Consider the following 20,506-nt stretch of genomic DNA (forward strand, 5'->3'; position numbering starts at 1 on the left):
CTGTTTTCGCTCTGTGTTGCCTCTCGCTTTTCAGCGGTCGCTGGGCCTCCGGCTCCTGAGCCGTTCTAGAGTTACAGATACCGCTGCTCACTCCTCAGCAGGTCACCGTCTGCAGGCACGCGGGCGTCCGTGCTCCTCTGCTGAGCCACTCCTTTCCTGCTGGCTTTCTGTCTTCCAAGATTACGTTCAGATCTCTTAACCCGTTTCATTTCTCTTTGTCTCAGTGGGGTTATGCCATGTTTAACCAGAAGTTTCATTTGCTTTTAGAAATTTGCTATTTTGTGCAATTGTAATTACTCTGAAAAAGGTTAAAAAGCCACATTTCCTGGTATGATTTGTCTTTCCTTGATATGTATTTTGGCAATACAGCTCTTGAGGTACAACAGAGTTGAGATTTTTTAAAAAGTGTGCAATTGATTTCCCCATGAGTAGTCCCTGTCTTTTCATGGGCCAGGAATAAACCTATAAAAAAAATGATCAGGTCCTGACTGGTTTGGCTCAGTGGATAGAGCGTTGGCTTGCGAACTGAAGTGTCCCAGGTTCGATTGCGGTCAAGGGCATGTACCTTGGTTGCGGGCACATCCCCAGTGGGGGGTGTGCAGGAGGCAGCTGATCAATGTTTCTCTCTCATAGATGTTTCTAGCTCTCTATCCCTCTCCCTTCCTCTCTGTAAAAAAATCAATAAAATATATTTTTAAAAAAAATGATAAGTACCATTCTTTTTTTTTTTTTTAAATTAAATCTTTATTGTTCAGATTAGTACCATTCTTTTGAAACTTGCCGAGGTTAACATTTTTGCTTCATACGTGGTTGCTCTTATGGAGACATAACAGTGACTGTCACTGTTGGCAGGATTTGCAAGTTTCTACATTGACATTTATGGAAGTTTGCTTTCTGACAATGTGTTTCTCATTTAAAAAAAAATACTTTTATTGATTTCAGAGAGGAAGAGAGAGGGAGAGAGAGAAATATCAGTGATGAAAAAGAATCATTGATCAGCTGCCTCCTGCACGCCCCCTCCTGGGGACCGAGCCCATAACCTGGGCATGTGCCCTGACGGGGAACTGAACCATGACCTCCTGGTTCATAGGTCAACACTCAACCACTGAGCCACGCCGGCCAGGTTGTGTTTCTCATTCTTTTGCAGCAAGTGGAATACCAGCAGGTCAGACTGACTGCTGGACAACTTAACTTTGGACTTATCCTTAAAAAGAATATGGGGCAGAACCCAAGCTCTATTTTCTTTAGTAAAGGAAAATAATATTGATAAAATTCCTAACTGTTCCTATAATTCCAGTAAATGGAACTGATACCTCTAATGGTTTATGGTTATGTTTTACTGAATGCACTAAACGGCTGCATGCCTTTTCTTATCCTAAAGGACCAAATGGGATGAGAGGAAGGAGCAATTTTAATAAGGGTTCCCTAGCCCACCATGGACCATATGCCTTCCCTTATGTGGTCTCATTTACTCTCATTCTCCCACTGAGGTTGCTGTGCACCCTGTACAGGTATGAACTTGGGCCTTCTACTTCAAGGATGGCAGAGCCAAAGTGGGAGCCCACTGCCTGTGCACTTGCCACTGTGCTGCCAGCTTTGGGCTGGGTGGCCAGCTTAGGTCCCATGGTTCCCTGGCTTTGCATCCAGGTCAGTGAGCGTCAGCAGCATGGTGATTAAGCCAGGACTCTGGAGCCAGACCACCCACATTTAAGTATCTATTCCACCATGTTGGGCTCTGTGCCTTAGTTCCTCCATTTGTGAAATGGAGAGAATGATAGTTGCTGTGGGAATTAATATTAGAAACCACCTAGTAAACACTATCCAAGTGTTTGCTAAATAGGTAAATTCTATTGGACTTTTAGTCCTCTCACCTGCTCAGTGTTTAAAGGAAAGCAAATATTTTCTTTAGGCCTTGCCAAAGGCGGGGCTGCGCGGACACAATCCTGTGTAGAGGTGAGAGCATTTCCGTTCTTACATGGAAGATTTGGGGCAGATGGGTAACACACTTTAACTGAAATGTCACAGTGCCACCCATCTGAATCCAAGATATGCTTACACCCAGATATCCTTGAACAGCTACATAGAGCTTTAATAAGGGTGAGGATAACCAGACAAGAAATGGTAAAATAATTGAATTATTTTTGTCTTTATTCTACAGTGAGGGGGCAGAGCTGGATGACTCCAAATGCATGTGATCATTATAATCACTAAGCGTCCTGATTTAGTAGGCTAACTCGGACCTATATAATGTAGATGCCGAAGATGCCAATCTGCTTAGAAAAAAAGCGGAATGAGGTAACAGATAAAAATCAGCTGTATTGTTTGCCACTAAAATTCCAAAGGCTACCCAAAGGCGCACACAAGCCACCAGGAGATGGCAGATACCTTTGGTTATGGCTCTGTTTCCTTTTGTCCACTGGCCATTGTAACCTGTTGTCCCTGTATTGAATAAATCAATGGCAGTTGGTGCCATACTTTAAAAAAAAAGTATTTATTGATTTTAGAGAGAGAGAGAGAGAAAGAGAGAGAAACATCGATGTGAGAGAGTAACTGATCAGTTGCCTCCTGCATGCACCCCAACTGGGGACCCAACCTGCAACCTGGGCCTGTTTCTTCCCTTCTTTTTTTTTCTTGTAGTTTTTTTTCTTTATTGATTAAGGTATTACATATGTGTCCTTATCCCCCCCATTGCCCCCTCCACCCCCCCCATTCATGCCCTCACCCCCCTGGTGTCTGTATTCATTGGTTAGGCTTCTATGCATGCATACAAGTCCTTTGGTTGATCTTCCCTTCTATTGAGGAGGAGAGGTGAGGTAGGATTGAGGTGGAGGTGCCCAGCTGATCTTCATTAATATCTGGTCAGTTGCTAATTTTAGGAAGTGGTTCATTAGTATTTGGGAAGTATGGTCAAGAATTTCTTCATTCGCCTTTTCCCCCACTGGAAAGACCCTGTTGAAATGACATGCCTGTACTTAGTTTCCCAAGTAGTCAGAATTCTGCTGCTACTAATAGTTATTAGTGGAGCATTTATTGCCAGGAGAAAGAACAGAGGCAATATTACGTATTAGTTAAGAGTTGAGCCCTGGTATCGAACTCCTGGGTTTAAGTCCTCACTGTATCATTTACAAGCTTTGCGAATTTGAGTAAGTCACTTAACCTTTAGGGGCCTCAGTGTTTTCATCTAAAAAATGTGCATAGTGAGTGCTCCATCCATGTTAGCTGCTGTTAACACCATTGTTATTGTTAATGATTTTGTTAGCTGACCAATGACTGGGACCAGTGCAAGGCCCCTTTCTGGGTCTTTCTCAAGTATGATGAGTGAGATGACCAAATAGCTTCATGCTATGAGACGCTTCCCATCTCTAACTTCAGTTTTTCTCTCTGGCAGCAGCTTCCCAGTGAGTACTGATGACTTCAGTTCATTTTTTCTCTTGCATATTTTTTTCTGGGTCACTACCTGTGAAATCAAGGTTTTCTGGCTTAACATTGAGAATAGATAAACCTTAATCGATTATTTTCCATTACCATGGACCATTAGCTAAGAGATCTGATCTATCACAAATGGAAGAATTTGTTCCAACATTCTTGAAATCTCCCTGCCAGGACAATGTTTAATATAAATATTTTATTGTTGGTGAAGACAGTGCTGCAAAGGAGCAGAGAGTCACAGAGTTATACTGCGAGATTGAGGAGAAAAGGGCTGAAGAGGAAAGCCTGAGGTGGGCATTTGCAGAGCAGCTCAGCTGTTGAAAGTTGGTATTAACACCCAACTTCTCAGAAGCTTTTCCTCAGCCGAGGGGGCTTGGTGGGGCACTGGCTTGAGAGTGTTGCTTAGCAATGAGATGTCAGAGTCAAGCAACCCATCCCCTGCTTCGCCTCCACCAGCCCTCAGCTGCCACCCTGAGGCTCCTATTAGACAATCAAGTGTGCTGGGAGGGAGGGACCAGAGAGAGGGGGCAAAGTTTAGTCATTGAACAAAGCAGCCTGGAAGTATTTAATCTGTAGACCCAGTTCCCCAGCGCCTCCAGCCCGAACTGGAAGCGGGCAGCACTCTGGAGACCAGCGAGTCAACTGCACAGAAGTCTCTGACCACCTCAGGAGAAACCACACTTGGGGAAAATGTTTGCGGTGCACTTGATGGCGTTTTACTTCAGCAAGCTGAAGGAGGATCAGATCAAAAAGGTAAGGACTCAGGAGGCTGAGAGCGGTCTCATTCTGCACCGACAACACGGGTCCCTGCCTACACCTGCGGGGATTGAGAGCTTATTAGAAAACGGGGAGCACAGGACCAGTAAAACACTCATGGAAGGGGAAGAGGACATTGCCTTTGCCCGGAGCCTGGATCTCACTCAGAGCTTCCTGGCGGATATCCGATGGGAAGGGGATGAGGAGAGAGTCTTCAGTCCCCGTCTAAGTGGTTTGGGGTAAGGGGTGTATGAGAGGCGAGGGTAAAAGGAAAGGAGAGTCATTCTTAAAGAAACGTTGAGAACTTGTAATTTATGTTACTTTTCATGTGCTTGAAAGAATAGAAGGAAGTCACCAGAGGGATGTGAGGTTTAATGTACAGTCATTGAAATACTTATTTGCATGTGCTGTTTGCCAGTGGTAGGCTACTAACGGCGTGCATTGTTTTGCCACTTTGTCCAAGAAACCTGCCTACAAAATTCATTCCAAGGTGACTGGTTAAAAGTTGCCAAGGCTCACCTGGGGGCCATCAGCATTTTCCCAGCTGGCACGAACTCAGCCTGTCACTCTGGCCACGCCAGCCACCAGCTCAGGGAAGTCCTCCCCGCAGGTGGACTTAGCCAAGGTCACCCAGGTATTTAAGGTGGTGCTGGGGACGAAGCCGAAGGGCTGGCTCCTCCTCCTGCATCCCTTCCCTGGTGCCCCGATGCCTCTGGGCTTTTCCAACAGACTCTCACTACATCCTGCTCATTAGAGAGTTGGGTTCGAGGTTATAGCAAATGTTAGAATATGATAAACTCACCAGGTTTAACCTGTCCTAGTTTTCACTCGTTGCTTAGATTCATGAAGCCCTTTATGGCTTCTGAAGGAGGTGGGATGTGCTAGGCAGCCCTGCTCAGGACTTCACTTTCTGCTCTTACCTGCTCAGTAATGATGAAACGGGCCCCAAGGGGAGTCTTTGGACCTTGAACCTGTGGTTCTGCAAATGAGTTTCCTTTCCTTGGGCCTCTGCGGTGGTTCATCTTTCGTTACAGCCTCAAATCAGGCGGGTCTGATTGTCCACAGCCTCGTGCAGGCTCAGGAGGCCCCTCTGAGTGGAAACGCAGCCTCCACTGGGTGGTTTTTCTGGCTGGAGGGTCAGCCTCTGTCAAGGCCCGGAGCTGACCTTCCCCGCCCTGTGGGAGGCAAGAAAGCTTGCGAGAGTGACTGAGAAGGGACAGCCGGGAACACTCTCTAGCCACCTTAAGCCTGTGACTCCCCAGGTGTCAGGAGTCTATGGGAGGCTGGTTTATGGGTTGCCAGGATGAGTCACAGCTCTGAGAACACAGCTCCATGTGCTGGAAACACACCTGGTCAAAAGGCACAGGCTCTCCCACTCCCGGCAGGTAGCCTGTCCCCTCTTTCATTCCCGTGCTTCCTGCCTCTGGAGCTGCCAAGATCCTGAGCCCCACTTGCTGCTAGGGTTTCTATTCAGACCCTGGAACAATTTTTTAAAAACTCCCTATACCAACATTAAAACAGAAACAAAATACAACCTAATGGATGGAAGAGAAGGAATGAGGGAAGAGAAGGAAGGAGGGAAGGAAGGAAGGAAGGAAGGGGAAGGGAAGGGAAGGAAGGAAGGCTACTCTGATAGCTTCAATATATTGACTTTTTTTTTAGAAATTTTTTTTTTTAAATATATTTTTTATTGACTTCAGAGAGGAAGGGAGAGAGAGGGAGAGATAGAAACATCAATGATGAGAGAGAATCATTGGTTGGCTGCCTCCTGCACGCCCCCTACTGGGAATGGAGCCTGCAACCCAGGCATGTGCCCTTGACTGGAATCGAACCCGGGACCTTCAGTCCGCAGGTTGACACTCTATCCATTGAGCCAAACCAGCTAGGGCTATATTGACATTATTTGACCTACAGATAACATTGGGCTGGGCCTGGTCACTGACCCGTAAATTGCCCACTCAAAGAAAAGGACTGGTTAGATTTTCAAAGTGTTCTTTTTACAGTTTAGAAAGTCAACATTACGAAAAGTGGAAATGTCACCTTTAATCCCACCCCCCTCACAGCTGTATTTGTGTGTGGAAGCCCGAGTAGTCTTTTCTCACAGCAGATGTTCTTACATTTATATTGTACATACAATTCTGGTCGTGTGTCCTTCGCTTACTGTTAGATTGTAACCACTTATGTACATTTCTCCATTTCTTTATGATTATTTTAATATCTAATATTTAATCAAGTTGGCTATGCCATAACTTTCCCCTTTTGTTGGACAGGCTATTTTCAAAAATATATTTTTTTAACAATTAAAAAATGACTGGCTCAGTGACTAATGTCAACCTATGAACCAGGAGGTCATGGTTCAATTCCCAGTCAGGGCACTTGTCCGGGTTGCAGGCTTGATTCCCATAGTGGGTGTGCAGGAGGCAGCCCATCAATGATTCTCTCATCACTGAGATTTCTCTCTCCCTCTCCCTTCCTCTCTGAAATCAATAAAAAATATTTTTAAAAATTGCTATAATAAACATCCGTTTGTATTTAATATTCTCCACCTTTGGGATTATTTCCTAAGGATGGATTCCCAGAAGTGAAATCACTGAGTCAAAGAGTTGAACCTTTTTATGACTTTTTTATTATTGTTAATATATTGTTAATATATTTTTATTGATTTCAGAAAGGAAAGGAGAGGGGGAGAGAGATAGAAATATCAATGATGAGAGAGAATCCTTGATTGGCTGCCTCCTACACGCCCCCTACTGGGGATTGAGCCCGCAACCCTGGCATGTGTCCTTGACTGGAATCGAACATGGGACCCTTCAGTCCGCAGGCTGACGCTCTATCCACTGAGCCAAACCAGCTAGAGCTTTTTATGACTCTTGATTCTTAATGTGGGACCTTTGGACTATGTGGTCACTAAAGTTCCCTGCAGCTCCCCCATCTGTCATTCCCTAAGCTCTGAGCTTACATTTTAAGTTTGCTCTTCCTCCGTGCTGCTTGCTGGCTCTTTCGTTTAGAAGATATCCCACGTCTAGTTTGTGAGTCATTCCAAAGTGGGCCTAGTTACGCCACCTAAGCGCCTCCCTCAGTGCCTGAAACATGTATGCCTGGTCACACAGGCCCAAAGTCTCCTATCTGAGTCTAAAATACAAGGTCTCCCCCCCCCCCCCCCGCCCCATGTACGTTTCATTCTTTCCTTCTGAATAAATTAGAAACTGTTCTTAGTTGACACTCTTTCTGTCCTAACTTTAACTTATAGGAGCAGCAGGAGCAGTAAGTAGCCCAGAGCCCTCGGTGATGATTAAACTGTAGCTTGCAAATGGCCAAACAGCCTCAGAACCATTGCTTACACGGAGGGATGGCCTGGGGTGCCCAGAGAAGTTCTCTGAGGTTGAGCAAAAATGAGCAATAGGCTTAGGGGCACTGTCTGAGGGGCCCTGGGCGATAAAGGGGGCAATGTGGTTCTTGTGCACGTCGCACCCTTCCCAAGCCCCAATTACTCGGGTCACGTCCCTTTTGTTGGTTTCCCATGTGCGTGGCAGTGCCAACCAATTAGTCATGAACAGACTCCGGGCGAACGGAAGTCCTTAATGAAGCGTGACCTGGTTCTGTCCTGTCTTCTCAACACGCTGAAAGCCCGATTGTCCTGTTGTGGTAACGGCCCCTGAGGGTTTTCTGGCCTCTCTTTGGCCCCAAGTCTCTGGAGCCGTGGTTTGTTTCACTGGCTTGGTGTCCGTATTGGCTCCGACTGAGCTGGGATGCCGGCCTCAAGGCCTATCTGATGGTTGGGCACCTGTCCTGCGATGAAGGTTCATGTGGCCCTTGTTTTCTTGATATAATTAGTCTGTTGGGCTTGTGGTCCTGCACGAAGTTGTGAAGCAAAACCAGGCCATGTGGTGAGGACGTGGGGACTGCACTGTAGTCCCAGGGCTGCCACGGACCTGCAGCTGCTCAGGGGCTCTGAGCCTGCGAGGCCTCCTCTCAATAGGGGCTAGGATTCCTGCCTCACCTGGCGCTCAAGGAATGCCATGGAGAGCAGGTGAGGGACATACGTGAAAGCACTTCCTCAAGGGACGCCATGGAGAGCAGGTGAGGGACACACGTGAAGTACTCTGTAGGCTGCAAGCACGTACTTAGCCTTAGATGAAAGTGTGGGAGGGCAATTCGTCCAGAAACCTGCTGGGATCAAGTCTTGTGACCGGGACGGAGAGAGGGGCCGCTCAGTATGCAAAGTAGGGGTGCAAGTGCAGGCGCCTATGCCACTGCCCCTCTTCCTGCCCCGGTCAGTAATCCACCCCAGGGAGCTTGGGGACCCAGGTTGCCCCACCACATGATGCACAGGAGGGAGGAGGCTGTTTTGCCATTCTTGTTTCTTTATAAATATGTTTTTATTGATTTTAGAGAGAGATGAAGAGAGAAGGATAGATAAAAACATCATTGATGGGCTGCCTCCTGCACATCCCCTACTGGGGATCAAGCCTGCCACCCGGGCATGTGTCCTACCTGGGAATCAAACCAGTGACCTCTTGGTTCATGGATTGATGCTCAACCACCGAGCCACACCAGCTGCGCTGTTCTGCCATTCTTGATGGGACACTGTTACCTTCAAGTGGACGGAGCAGAACCAGTGATTTTTATAACTTCCCTCCATTGGGGGATCCTGGTTACCTGAGTGGTATCATGAACAGACTCAGGGCAATTTGAGCTGGCTTTAGAAATTAAACATCTTAATTAGAATAACCTCAGTTAAAAACAATGGGGAGGGGACTGTTCCCACGCCCCCAACATGGGAGTCCGTTTTGTGGGACTCTTCCCCCTCCCTGCGTGGGAGCCTGTACTTGTTCTCCAATAAATTTCCACCTTTGCGATACCAAAAAACACCCCCCAACCCCCTCCCCGCCCAAAAAAAAAAACAACAACCAACAACAATGGAGATGTGAAGGACTAGATTTTAGAGAGTGCATCTGGAAACTGAATTTAGCTCTGAGTTTCCTGGCAGCCGTAAACAAAGGGAAACATGTTTGGATATATAGTGTCATCATTGGCTGAAAGCAAGCTCCCGCGTGTAGGAGTCCCAGGTTCTAGCTATAGCTAGTCTTTTCCAGAGGAGAGACAATGGGACAGTGGTGAGGGCTCGGAACTGGGAATTAGAAACCCTGAATCTTCTTAGTTTTTGTGCCTCCACTGTCCCAATCAGAAAAATGGGGGAATCGGTTCTTCCTCAAAGCTTGCCCTTTGGAGGAATAAATCCCACCTCCCCAGCCTTCCATTCCATTCTGTTCTCCCAGCTCCCTTCCTTGTCTCCAGCTTGAGGATCCGCATCACTAAGCGATCCCCTTGTGACATGGTCATGGGCGTGGGAATGTGCAGCAGCCACCCCTGGCCACCCCTGTCCTTCCAGGTGGACAGGTTCCTGTATCACATGCGGCTCTCCGACGAGACCCTTCTGGACATCATGGCGCGGTTCCAGGCTGAGATGCAGAGGGGCCTGGGGAAGGACACCAACCCCACAGCCTCCGTGAAGATGCTGCCCACCTTTGTCAGGGCCATTCCGGACAGATCAGGTGAGGGGCTGGGGCTGCCAGGGACCTGATCCCCCTGGGTCCTTCCTGGCCGATGGACCTGAAGTTTGCTCCTGTGCCTTGACTTACCTCTTCAGCCCTCTCCACATCATCCCCACCTCCGACGCTCTATGCTTAGTCACACTCAATACCAAAAGATTTGAACCAAGGTTCAAATGTGCCTCCCTTTCTCTCTGCCCCTTAGCTCCACACACTCTGCTCCCTCTCCTGCCGGGACATCTCAGCATTCTTCCCCTGGGGCACCCCAGCTCAGCTTTTCTCTCTCAGTGGGGAGTTCCCTGCCTGCATCTGGGAAGCACCCCCATGCTGGGCTCGGTGCCTGCCACCTGCTGCGTGTGCGAGTCTCCCCAGTGTCCTAGTCCTCGCACAGTGCCTGGTGCATACTGGGCCCCGAAATGTTTGTTGACTGCATATAAATGGCATTTCCTTCCTCGGTATTATTTCACTCCAAAGCATCGAGAGTCTAGGCCAGCCATGGGCAAACTACAGCCCGCGGGCCGGATCTGGCCCGTTTGAAATGAATAAAACTATTGAAAAAAAAGACCGTACCCTTTTATGTAATGGTGTTTACTTTGAATTTATATTAGTTCACACAAACACTCCATCCATGCTTTTGTTCCGGCCCTCCAGCCCAGTTTAAGAACCCATTGTGGCCCTCGAGTCAAAAAGTTTGCCCACCCCTGGTCTAGGCTAATAGTAAATATTAGAAGATGCCATGACGTAGTAGAAAGAATATTAAATGATGATATTCAAGAAACCCGGGTTCTAGGCCCAGCTCTGCCGTTCCTCAGTGACCGTTCACAAAAGGTCTAGTCTCAGTTCTCTGTCTGTAAAATGAGGGAGGTGGCCTCTGTATACATTTTCTGTTGCTGCTGTAATAAGTTACCACACATTTAACAGCTTGAAACAACACAAATTTATTCTCTTTCATCTGTGGAGGTCAGAGGGGGAGTGGGTCGCCAGGGCCATCATCAAGGTGTGGGAAGGGTTGAGTGCCCTCCGGGGCTCAGCGGGGGGGGGGGGGGGGGGGGGGGGGGGGAGCCTGTCCCTTGCCTTCTCAGCTGCAGGAGGCTCCTGCGTTCCCCGCTCCAGCCTCTCTCCACCTCCCAGCCAGCAGCGTAGCACCTTCCAATATGTCTCTGACTCGCCCTTGCGCCTCTTCCCCACGTAAAGACCCTGTGATTTACCTGATGCCCCTCAGATCATCCATGATCTCCCAACCTCGAGCTCAACCGATGAGCAACTCTGATTCTGTCTGCAACCTCAATCCCCTCTTGCCATGCTAATGTATCCACAGGATCCGGGGATTAGGATGTGGGCCTCTCTTTGCTTACCACAGTCTAGAGACCTCTAGAAGGAATTTTGAGGTTCCATACACTCCTCTATTCTCAGCCTCTGGGAAGCCATAGGAGGAAGGAACTGGTGTCTGCCAGGCACCTCCTGTGGTCCTCACTGTCTCACACAGTCCCCACAAGAACCCCGTGGTCAGATGAGATACCGAGGACCAAAGGGGTTCCCCAGTGTCAGGGTCCCAGTGCTCCAACCAAGCTCCAGCGGGGGCTTTGGGCTCTTGAAGAAGCCGGGATTAAAGTTTGGGGGCCTTCAGGGCCTGTGATTGGACTAGCCAGGTTCTGGGCCCCTTTGGGACAATGCCTGGGTCAAAGTCGTTAGGCTCTGCGGGTTGAGGGGCCCTGGGAGCTGTGATGAGAGAGACCTGTTCCCTGGCAGGTGGGTGGGTGCGTAGGGTGGGCAGTGTACCGCCTGGAGGAGCATAAGCTTTGGAGAGAGACTGTTCTGCTTTGAAATCTTGCCCGGTTCCTGGTACTTTTGCTCTGAGAGTGCCGAGGGGACTGTGGTCCTTGACGGGTCACCCAGCTGCTCGGAGAAGCACCTGAGTCATGGGGTGTGTGGGGGGAGGCACCAGGGCAAAGTCCTCCTGGCTTCCTGTGCTGGGCTCCTCCTGCAGAGGTGTGTCCCCAGAGGCATCAGAAAGTGGCCTTGGATGGTCTGGAGCCTGCGGCCGGATGTGCCTTCCAGAAGGTTTGAAAGTGAAACTGACCAAGTTTCAGACACCCCCTCCTCCTCAGGCCAGGAGACACACCTATGCTCTTCCCTGTCTCCTCAATAGCCCTTACCGTGACCCTGCTCCAGGAGGTCCCTGCACCCAGAGGCCTGGGCACGTCCACTGCACTCCTGTCCTCACCAACTTCAGGGTCATTAGGAGCAGATGAGGCAGGGGTGTTTCAAAGTCTCCAGAATGTTGTTCCAGTAACTCTGTGAGCTGGTGGTGGCATTTCATGATTCCTCACCAACAAGCAGAACTCTGCTGATCCCTCAGGCCTGCATTTCAGCAATGTATACAGTTTCCGGAGAAATCCCTCTGAGTTCTCCCACTGCGGGGCCCGCGCCTTTCATCCGAACCCACCCGAGACGGGTGGCCTGTGTGAGCTTTAGTCCCAGTGTATCAGCCAGGGAGCCGCAATGGGCTGTTCTTACAAAAGTGCCTTAAAAGTGGTGTTATTGCAACACGTCAGTTGACTAGCAATTTCCCTCTGTGTCTATTTCACAAGGAGTGAATCTGAATGGCCAGCTGGGGCCAGGGCTACAGTCAGGAGTCAGGTTTTCCCAGGCCGGGGGTCACATGGCACAAACAAGGCCACTTGGGGGCCTGGGTTTCTGGGCATGGCGTTTCACTTACGTGTGCCTTCGGCATACATCATGACACATGCCGGGCACATGCAGCCACTTCTCAGGCGATTTTATAGAGAGGCTTGCTGGTTCAAAGGTTTGCACACCAGAGTTCTCATCCCACACCTGCGGCTGACGCTGAAGACACTGGCAGGGTCCTGGGCAGGACTTCTGTCTGGATCCCAAGGTGAAGTCGCTAAGAGGGGCTGTCATTTCCCCTTTTATTAATTGCATCTGCCTTGCGCTGGGCTGGGTGGTGTTATTTTCTCATTTTGAAGCAACTCTGGCCCCAAATATTGAGCATCCTTGGCCCTTAAGGGCCATCATTTGGCTCCCGTCTCCCTTCCCTCCTGGAGCATTTTGCTTCTGCCCTTGAGACAGAGGCTTGTATGGGGCTGTTTCTCTTCCCTGCACTCCCCCTCCCTTCCCTCCATGCCTTATCTAGAATAGGCCCCGCTCTCAAGGCCCACCTCTCCTACCACCTGCCTGAAGAGTGGGCAGGCCATGAGAGACTTGGGTCACCCCTCCCCCTCCTCCCTCTTCTCCCCCTCCTTCCCCTCTTTGCCTCCTCCCCCTCCTCCCCGCTTTCTGCCCCTTACTGGGAGGGCTCAGGTCAGTGGCTGCACTTCTGCAGCCCCAGTGAGTGTGCAGTGACACCCAGCTCACACCTGGGGTGGTTGTAAGACTCAGTGACATTTCTTACCTGTCCAACTTCTCATGCACATCTTGCCATGTAGCAGACCCTCCATATCTGAAACTTTTTTGTTTGTTTTTTAATAGAAAATGGGGAGTTTCTTTCCCTGGATCTTGGAGGATCTAAGTTTCGAGTGTTGAAGGTGCAAGTCTCTGAAGAGGGGAAACAAAAGGTCCAGATGGAGAGTCAGTTCTACCCAACACCCAATGAAATTATCCGCGGGAACGGCGCGGAGGTGCGGCGCAGGGCTCTGCGGAGTGCGGGGTGGGGGTGGGGGGGGGGGCCTTGTCTGTGAGCGGCTGCGCCGTAGCCCAGGGTCCTGTGCTTTCTCTCCTCTGCAGCTGTTTGAATACGTGGCTGACTGTCTGGCAGATTTCATGAAGACCAAAGGGCTGATGCATAAGAAATTGCCCTTGGGCATGACCTTCTCTTTTCCCTGCTGGCAGACTAAATTGGAAGAGGTAAGGCCTGGCTGGGGAGGGGAGCAGCTGTGCAGGGTTTGGAGTTTGGGGCTGGAGAATGTGTAGGAGTCAGGCTGGGAACAGGGGGCATCAGCAGGAATTCTCTTGCTTGTTATTTTCTTTTTATTCCTGTAAACGATGAAGTGAAAATGTGAGACAGAGCACTGGTTAACGTGCTGCCTTGATTTTACATCCACGTGGGCACAGCACAGGAATGAAGCGGTTTTCACCCGTAGCTCAGTGGTTCTCAGACCTCGGCTGTGTCAGAATCTGCTGGAGGGCTTGTTAAACTCGGGTTCTGGGCCCCAGCGGGGCTTCTTAATCAGTGGGGGCATTTCCAACAGGTTCCCATGTGATCAGGATGCTGCAGGTCTGAGATAAGAGGGGGAAGGCTCAGGGAATCTCTCACCTCTGCACCCTTAGGAGGAGGGTCGAGGTAGGGTCGCCGGGGTGACAATGTTGTGAGCAGACACCTCACCTGAGATGTGGTCTCAGCTGCGCCACTAGCCTGCTGAGGGCTCAGGCAATTCATCTACATGTGCCTCCAATTTTCAATTTAATAGGGAGATGTCAAACCCAATTTTATGTTCATCTGTGAAAATAAGTAAGGTCCATGTAAAAGGAGAATAAACTTTCTGTGGCCAGGGGTCACAGTCAAGAGTCAGGTCTTCCCGGGCCACACCTGTCTGGGGTGGGGGCCCATGATCCCCTGCGGCACGTCCCACAGACCTGGCTTTGAATCATTGTTTGGAAAGTTGTGTTGCCTGGGCCATTCCGTGGCTTATTGAGCCCTTGGTGTTCTCATCTGTAAAACACGGTTCATGGTATTTACCTGCTGGGCCAGGTAAAGCCCAGATAAAACACCTGCAACGCCCAGCACTGTGCCTGGTGCCCAGTGGTTGCTGCAGGTGAGGACGGCTGTCCCTGTGGGACTTTCTCTCCCCGCGTTGTACCTTGTCCCCGTTTCTGCGATGCTTCTGGAGGGCGGCGCTGTTTTGTGTTGTTCTTCCTCTCCGCCCCAGGCTCTGGCTCCGTCCTGGTTTTCACGGCGCCTGATCACTATCTGACAATTGAAAGGTGTCATCAGTCATTTACTTGATTCCATTAAATGAGAAATTGCCATCATCTATCTATACCGGGCGTGGACTGAAGTTTACTTTTTTGTTATTTTATAAAGGAAGGGTGGGGGGAAATAGTATGAAGAAGGGTGCAGGGGATGTTAGAAGAGGCCAGTGGAGCTTTGCTCTGTTTCATCCCTGTCTGGCTAGAAGAGCAGAGGTGCTGGGGTCAGTAGAGGAAGTGGAAGGAGGAGCCAGGAGTCAGGACTGGAGACTGGATTCACCAAACAGTGCAAAACCTCTGATCCAAGCTCAGGAACAGAGACCCCGGGAAGAAGGAAGAGAATTCTCAAGCTCTGTGGGAGGTCATTTGACTTTGAGAACCAAACTTGAATATTTTCTTTTTTAAATTTTCTTTTTATTTTTTTATTTTTAGAGAGGAAGGGAGAGGGAGAGAGAGAGAAACATCAATGTGGAAGTGGAACATCAATCAGCTGCCTCCTGACCAAGCCCACAACCCAGGCATGTGCCCTGACTGGGAATCGAACCAGCAACCTTTTGGTACATGGGATGACACCCAACCAGAGCTTGCCTATTTTCTTGGTAATTAAGGGTGAATGTATGGTTTGTTCATACAGGAACTTTCTTTCTTTTTTAAAATTTTGTTTTATTGCTTAAAGTATTACAAAGAGTAGTACATATGTCTCCTTTCCCCCCCCCTTGACCTTTCCCCCTGCCTCCCCTACCCCCCAGTGTCTTGTGTCCATTGGTTATGCTTATATGCATGCATACAAGTCCTTTGGTTGATCTCTAGGAACTTTCAATAATAATGATAAAAATAATAATAATAATAAACACTGTTCCTCAGATTTTAACACTATATCTTGTACTATGTGAACTCTTTATGTGTATTATTTCATTAAAATAAAAGGCAATCATCTGAGGTAGATATAATTATTTTCACTTTATATTTGAGAAAAACTGCAGCTCAGAGAGGTTAAGAGACTTGTCCAAGGCCACACAGCCAAAGGGGACTCAGCCCAAGCTCAAAACCTTCTTGATCAAATTGCCTTTCCAGAAAGACACAGCTCTAGAGCTTGGTTTGAAATGCCAGGAAAGCATTTCGACACATTTGTGTCATATTCCAATAAGGATTTTTCAAGTGACATTTAAACTAGGGAAGGGTGCTTGATTATATCAAGGAAGTGAGGACTGCTTTTTCTCATTAGAGTTAAGTTGAATTACTTGTATTTTATAAAATGTCCTCCCAACTGCCTCTCAGTGAAGTCGAAGGTCAGGGAGAAAAGCTTTACCCAGGAGATGAATGAACAGTAATAACTGAGCGGGCACAGCTTTGAGCCATGATTCTGCCGCAGCTGTCGGCTTTGTGACACTAAGACACAGGCTCTTGGGGAAGGTGGTCTGAGTGGCCATGTACGTGCAGAGGAGGTGGGCGGGGAAGCCTTCAAGAGGAGGTCTGGCTGAGGGGGCTTCTTCGTGAAACGAGAAAATGATTAAAGACGCTAGGGCCTGGGAATTAAAAGAGGAGGTCACTCTGTTCATTTTTTTAAAAAAATGAGGGAACAGAAAAGTCTTAGCTGAAGAGAAGTTTCTGTGTGTTTCTAATAATAAAAGACAATAGAAGTCACCTGTCATCCCAATCTTCAGAGATACCCACTACTAGATTGTGGGTTTTCCCTCCAGTCACGTCTATATTAAATATTGATGTTATGCTGTATATGTAGTTTTTAAAAATATAGTTCTATGAACTGCTTTTCCCCACCAACTGTCCATCACAAGCATTTATTCCTCACTCCTCCATGTACCCTCCCCCGAGCAGGTCCCACGCTGTCCCAGCACCTTTTTGGTGGGGACGCTGCCCCTCAATGTCTTGGGTGAGGCAGGGATGTTACCCTAGCACAGTGATGGCGAACCTATGACACGCGTGTCAGAGGTGACACGTGAACTCATTTTTTTGGTTGATTTTTCTTTGTTAAGTGGCATTTAAATATATAAAATAAATATCAAAAATATGTCTTTGTTTTACTATGGTTGCAAATATCAAAAAATTTCTATATGTGACACGGCACCAGAGTTAAGTTAGGCTTTTTCAAAATGCTGACACAACGAGCTCAAAAGGTTCGCCATCACTGCCCTAGCATGTGAAGGCAGAAGTTAGGGAGAGTGGCCGCTGGGCGGCGCTGTGGTGCAGGGGGAAAGCCAGGTTGCCAGTTGGGAGTCCCGTCCGAGCTCTATCCTTCACTCCTTGAGACCTAGAGTGATTTCCCTCCTCTAAGTCTCAGCTTCTTTATCCACAAACTGAGGGGTGGGAAGATGTGGTCAGGGTGTTTGTGAATTTGGGCTCAGCTATGCTCAACTGTGTGGCCTTCATCTCCACGATCTCGTCCAGCCGGAAAAATTCTATGATTTTTTTGCTAGCTTAGACATGAAACTCATGGGAAACCCAATTTTAAGCAAATCATTGATAATGCAAAATGAGAACCATTGTTCTAAGTTGCAATTAAGTTCCTGAGGGAGTTCTGCAAGGCAACACCATGTTAGTCCTGTTTTGTGGAGCTGGCAAACCTTACATTCTGCACACATATGTATCAGCCACACAGCAGGCATTTCCATCAGAGCATTCCTGTGACAGGCAGGGAAGTGACCTTTCCATTTTACAGGTGAGTAAACTGAGGGTCAGAGAGTTAAGGGCCTTGTCCGATGTCCCTGAGCCCAAGTGTCCTGACTCTTTAGCATCATTCTTTCTGCCACTGCATGTAATGTTCCAAACTGCTCAGATGGGAATGATAAAGATCCATAATAATAAAAGCATAATATGCTAATTAGACTGGACGTCCTTCTGGACAAAGCCGGGGCTGCAAGGGAAGCCTGGGTCCCGGGTGCCAGAGCGGGGAAGCCGGTGCCAGCAGCTGGGGGGAAGGAAGGCCTACTCTTGCAGGAATTTTGTGCATTTGGCCTCTAGTGTTTAAATATTAGCAAAGGCCTCTGAAGAAATACTGAAATAATTGGGTGATGCAGCTTAAAGAAGAGAAGACAGGGGGTTACACTTTAAGCATACAATCCCTGCAGCTCATGTTCAGAACTGAACACCTTCTTTGTTTTGACTGGATCTGAATTCTTCCCCCAGGGTGTCCTGCTTTCATGGACCAAGAAGTTTAAGGCCCGGGGAGTTCAGGACACAGATGTAGTGAGCCGTCTAACCAAGGCCATGAAAAACCACAAGGTAGGAATTTGCTCAGCTCCCAGTCCTAGCCGTCTCCTGAGGGCGGGTCACACGGTGCCTGCCCCTGAAGGAGGACAGGGAGAGGAACTGACCTCAGGGGAGGTCTCACAGCAATGCAGGCGCCGCACTTCGGATAAACCCACGGGGGAGCCTTGGTCTGTGGACCTTGTTTTAGTTACTGTTGAAAGTGGGCCCCACTGCCCAGGGACCTCCCCATTTGCACAGCCCCTTCAGGGGTCCTGGTTAGACCCCCTGCTGTGTGTGATGCTCCAACTCCTGCCTCTCGCTGAGGCTTAAAATATACTTTCTTTCCAGTCTGACTCTCTAGGCCACTTTCCACGCTCCCTTAGTCGGACTATTTGTTGAATAAATGTTATAACCGCAAAAGCAAGGCATGCTTCTTGCCAGTGGAAAAGCACACAAGTGAACCCAGATGATTTGTCACCCCGACAGCAAGAGGACTGTTTTGATGGGAACCCGTCCGTCTTTTATTCTCTTTAAAGCTGTGATCGTATTCTCTTGAAGTCTGTTTTTCTCTTATTGTTTTCATTTTACTTTAAAACACTCCCTCGAACCTTGGGGAATGTGGTGCAGTAACCCAGGATGACTTGGCGGAATGAGAAACCCGGTGGGGACTTGCCCACAGCTGAGGACTCGAGTATCTCCTCCTGAGAACACCATTGCTTCCAGGACAGACATGTTCTGCTCAGGGCCCCTCAGGCGAGGGCTGGAGTCCAGGTGGCCTGTCCCTCCTCTTCCTCGGCACAGGGGCCATCAGCCATAAGCAGCAGCATGGGTTCCCCCACGAGCTCCCACCGAGACCCCTGACCTTGACAAAGGCCTTGCTCCTTCCAGGCAGGCCCCATAGGCAGGATCTAGGGACTTTCCCAACAGTCCCCTTCACTGCTTTTGCTTTCTCCGTGGGGACAGACAGAGGGATGACACTCCCTTCCCACCCACTAATGCTTGTGTTCCAACAGGACATCGATGTGGATATCCTGGCCTTGGTCAATGACACCGTGGGAACCATGATGACCTGTGCCTATGATGACCCCTCCTGTGAAGTTGGAGTCATCATTGGTAACTCAATCTGACTTGCTTTTTGGGGATGCGGGTACGGGGCTGGGGTGGAGCTTAGTTTCAGCAAACTGAGCAAATTCTGTGGGAAGGGGACTGGTGCTTTCTGCTTAGGAGAAACAACAGAGGACGATGAAAAATTCATTCATTCACTCAACAAGTGCTTGCTGGGTGCCTACTGTGTGTCAGGCCCAACTCTGCATTGGGTTCTCAGGGTGAGTTAATACTCAGGGTCCCTGTGCTCATGGGGCTTTCAGTGGGGAGGTGGGGGGCAGATCACATCAAAGGGCCAAAGAGGCCTAAAGGAGTAAGATCATGTCAGGTGATGCTGACTGTGAGGAAGAAAATGCAGCAGGGGGGTGACCAAGAGTGAGTGTGAGGTGGTCAGGGCAGGACGCTCTGAGGGATACATTTGAGCAGGGACCTCAGAAATGAGGAGGAGGGAGCCAAGTAAGATCCAGAGGCGAGTCCTTGGCAAAGGAAAGAGGACACCTCTGGCCTCTGAATGGGACTGGGTCTGGGTGCTCGGGGAAGCACCCTGAAAGGCGGAATGGCGGCTGCATCTGGTGAATGGAGGCTGGGAGTAGTAGGGTATTCAGGTTGGAGAGAGTGGACGGGACCGGGCATTGGTCACAGACACAGTCATGGAGGGTCTTTGGCTTTTGCCCCAAAAGAGACAGGAAGGCACTGGAGGATGCTGGGGGGATGGATAAGTGGGGTGCGCATTTTTCAAAAGCTCATTTTGGCTGCTGTGTGAAAAGTTGACTATTGGGGGCAACAGTGGAAGCAAGGTGACCGGCCAGGAGACCATTGCACTGTGTAGGTGAGACGCGGTGGAGGCCTGGGCCAGGGGGTGGTGGACAGTGAGGTGTCCAGGGGGTGGGTCCCCGAGCTGGGAGGGTCTCTCCTAGAGGGTCCGGGAGAAGTCCGTCTGGGGGACAATTGAAGCCAAATGGATGGGATTTATAGGCTGTTCTTGGATATGCCCTTCCACCTCCCCATCCCTTTACTGCTGTTGGAAAAAGTTTTCTGCATGGTTTTTTCTTACTTTCTAACTACATTCTCCTGAGCCTGACTTTCCCAAAGGGCAGGAGCTTTACCCCTGAGGGGCTTGATCCACCTCCCCCCCTCCCCCTGTCTCTGGAGCCCGCACCTTAGCATGGGCCGGCATGTCCCTCAGCCACTGTCACTGGGCTGTCCTAGTGGCTGGGTCAGGTAACCCGGCACAGTGACGGAGTGCAGGGTGCGGGCATGCCTAACAGAGTCCGTGCTTTCCTGAGAAAGTGTGCCCAGATGCTGCATTACATTTTGCTTTTCTGCCTTCTTGTTTCTCGTGCTGGCTTTTATATCCTCACACCACAGGGTCGGCCAGGAAGATGCTTACTTTTTTTTTTTAAGTAGCTTTATTGAGGCATAAAACTTTTCTCATTTCAGTACAATTCAATACATTTTAGTAAGTTTACAATTTTGTAACCATCACTCGTATTTCATTTTAGAACATTTCCATCACCCCAATAAGTCCCACA

The 20,506-nt window shown here is 49.0% G+C and overlaps 1 protein-coding gene across 1 annotated transcript in view; it reads left to right on the forward strand.

The window, feature by feature from the left end:
* The first annotated feature begins 2,745 nt into the window (after nucleotides 1–2,745).
* The window catches only part of HKDC1 (hexokinase domain containing 1), a 39,234-nt gene continuing 21,473 nt past the window's right edge, over nucleotides 2,746–20,506 (forward strand). The window contains exons 1-6 of the mRNA XM_036336944.1: nucleotides 2,746–4,182; nucleotides 9,578–9,740; nucleotides 13,227–13,375; nucleotides 13,482–13,601; nucleotides 17,808–17,903; nucleotides 18,884–18,983. Coding sequence (XP_036192837.1) covers nucleotides 4,120–4,182; nucleotides 9,578–9,740; nucleotides 13,227–13,375; nucleotides 13,482–13,601; nucleotides 17,808–17,903; nucleotides 18,884–18,983 — 691 coding nt within the window. The 5' untranslated portion in view covers nucleotides 2,746–4,119. The remainder of the gene's footprint in view (nucleotides 4,183–9,577; nucleotides 9,741–13,226; nucleotides 13,376–13,481; nucleotides 13,602–17,807; nucleotides 17,904–18,883; nucleotides 18,984–20,506) is intronic.

The sequence above is a fragment of the Myotis myotis genome, unplaced genomic scaffold (genome assembly GCF_014108235.1).
Source record: "Myotis myotis isolate mMyoMyo1 unplaced genomic scaffold, mMyoMyo1.p scaffold_m19_p_15, whole genome shotgun sequence".
NCBI lineage: Eukaryota > Metazoa > Chordata > Mammalia > Chiroptera > Vespertilionidae > Myotis > Myotis myotis.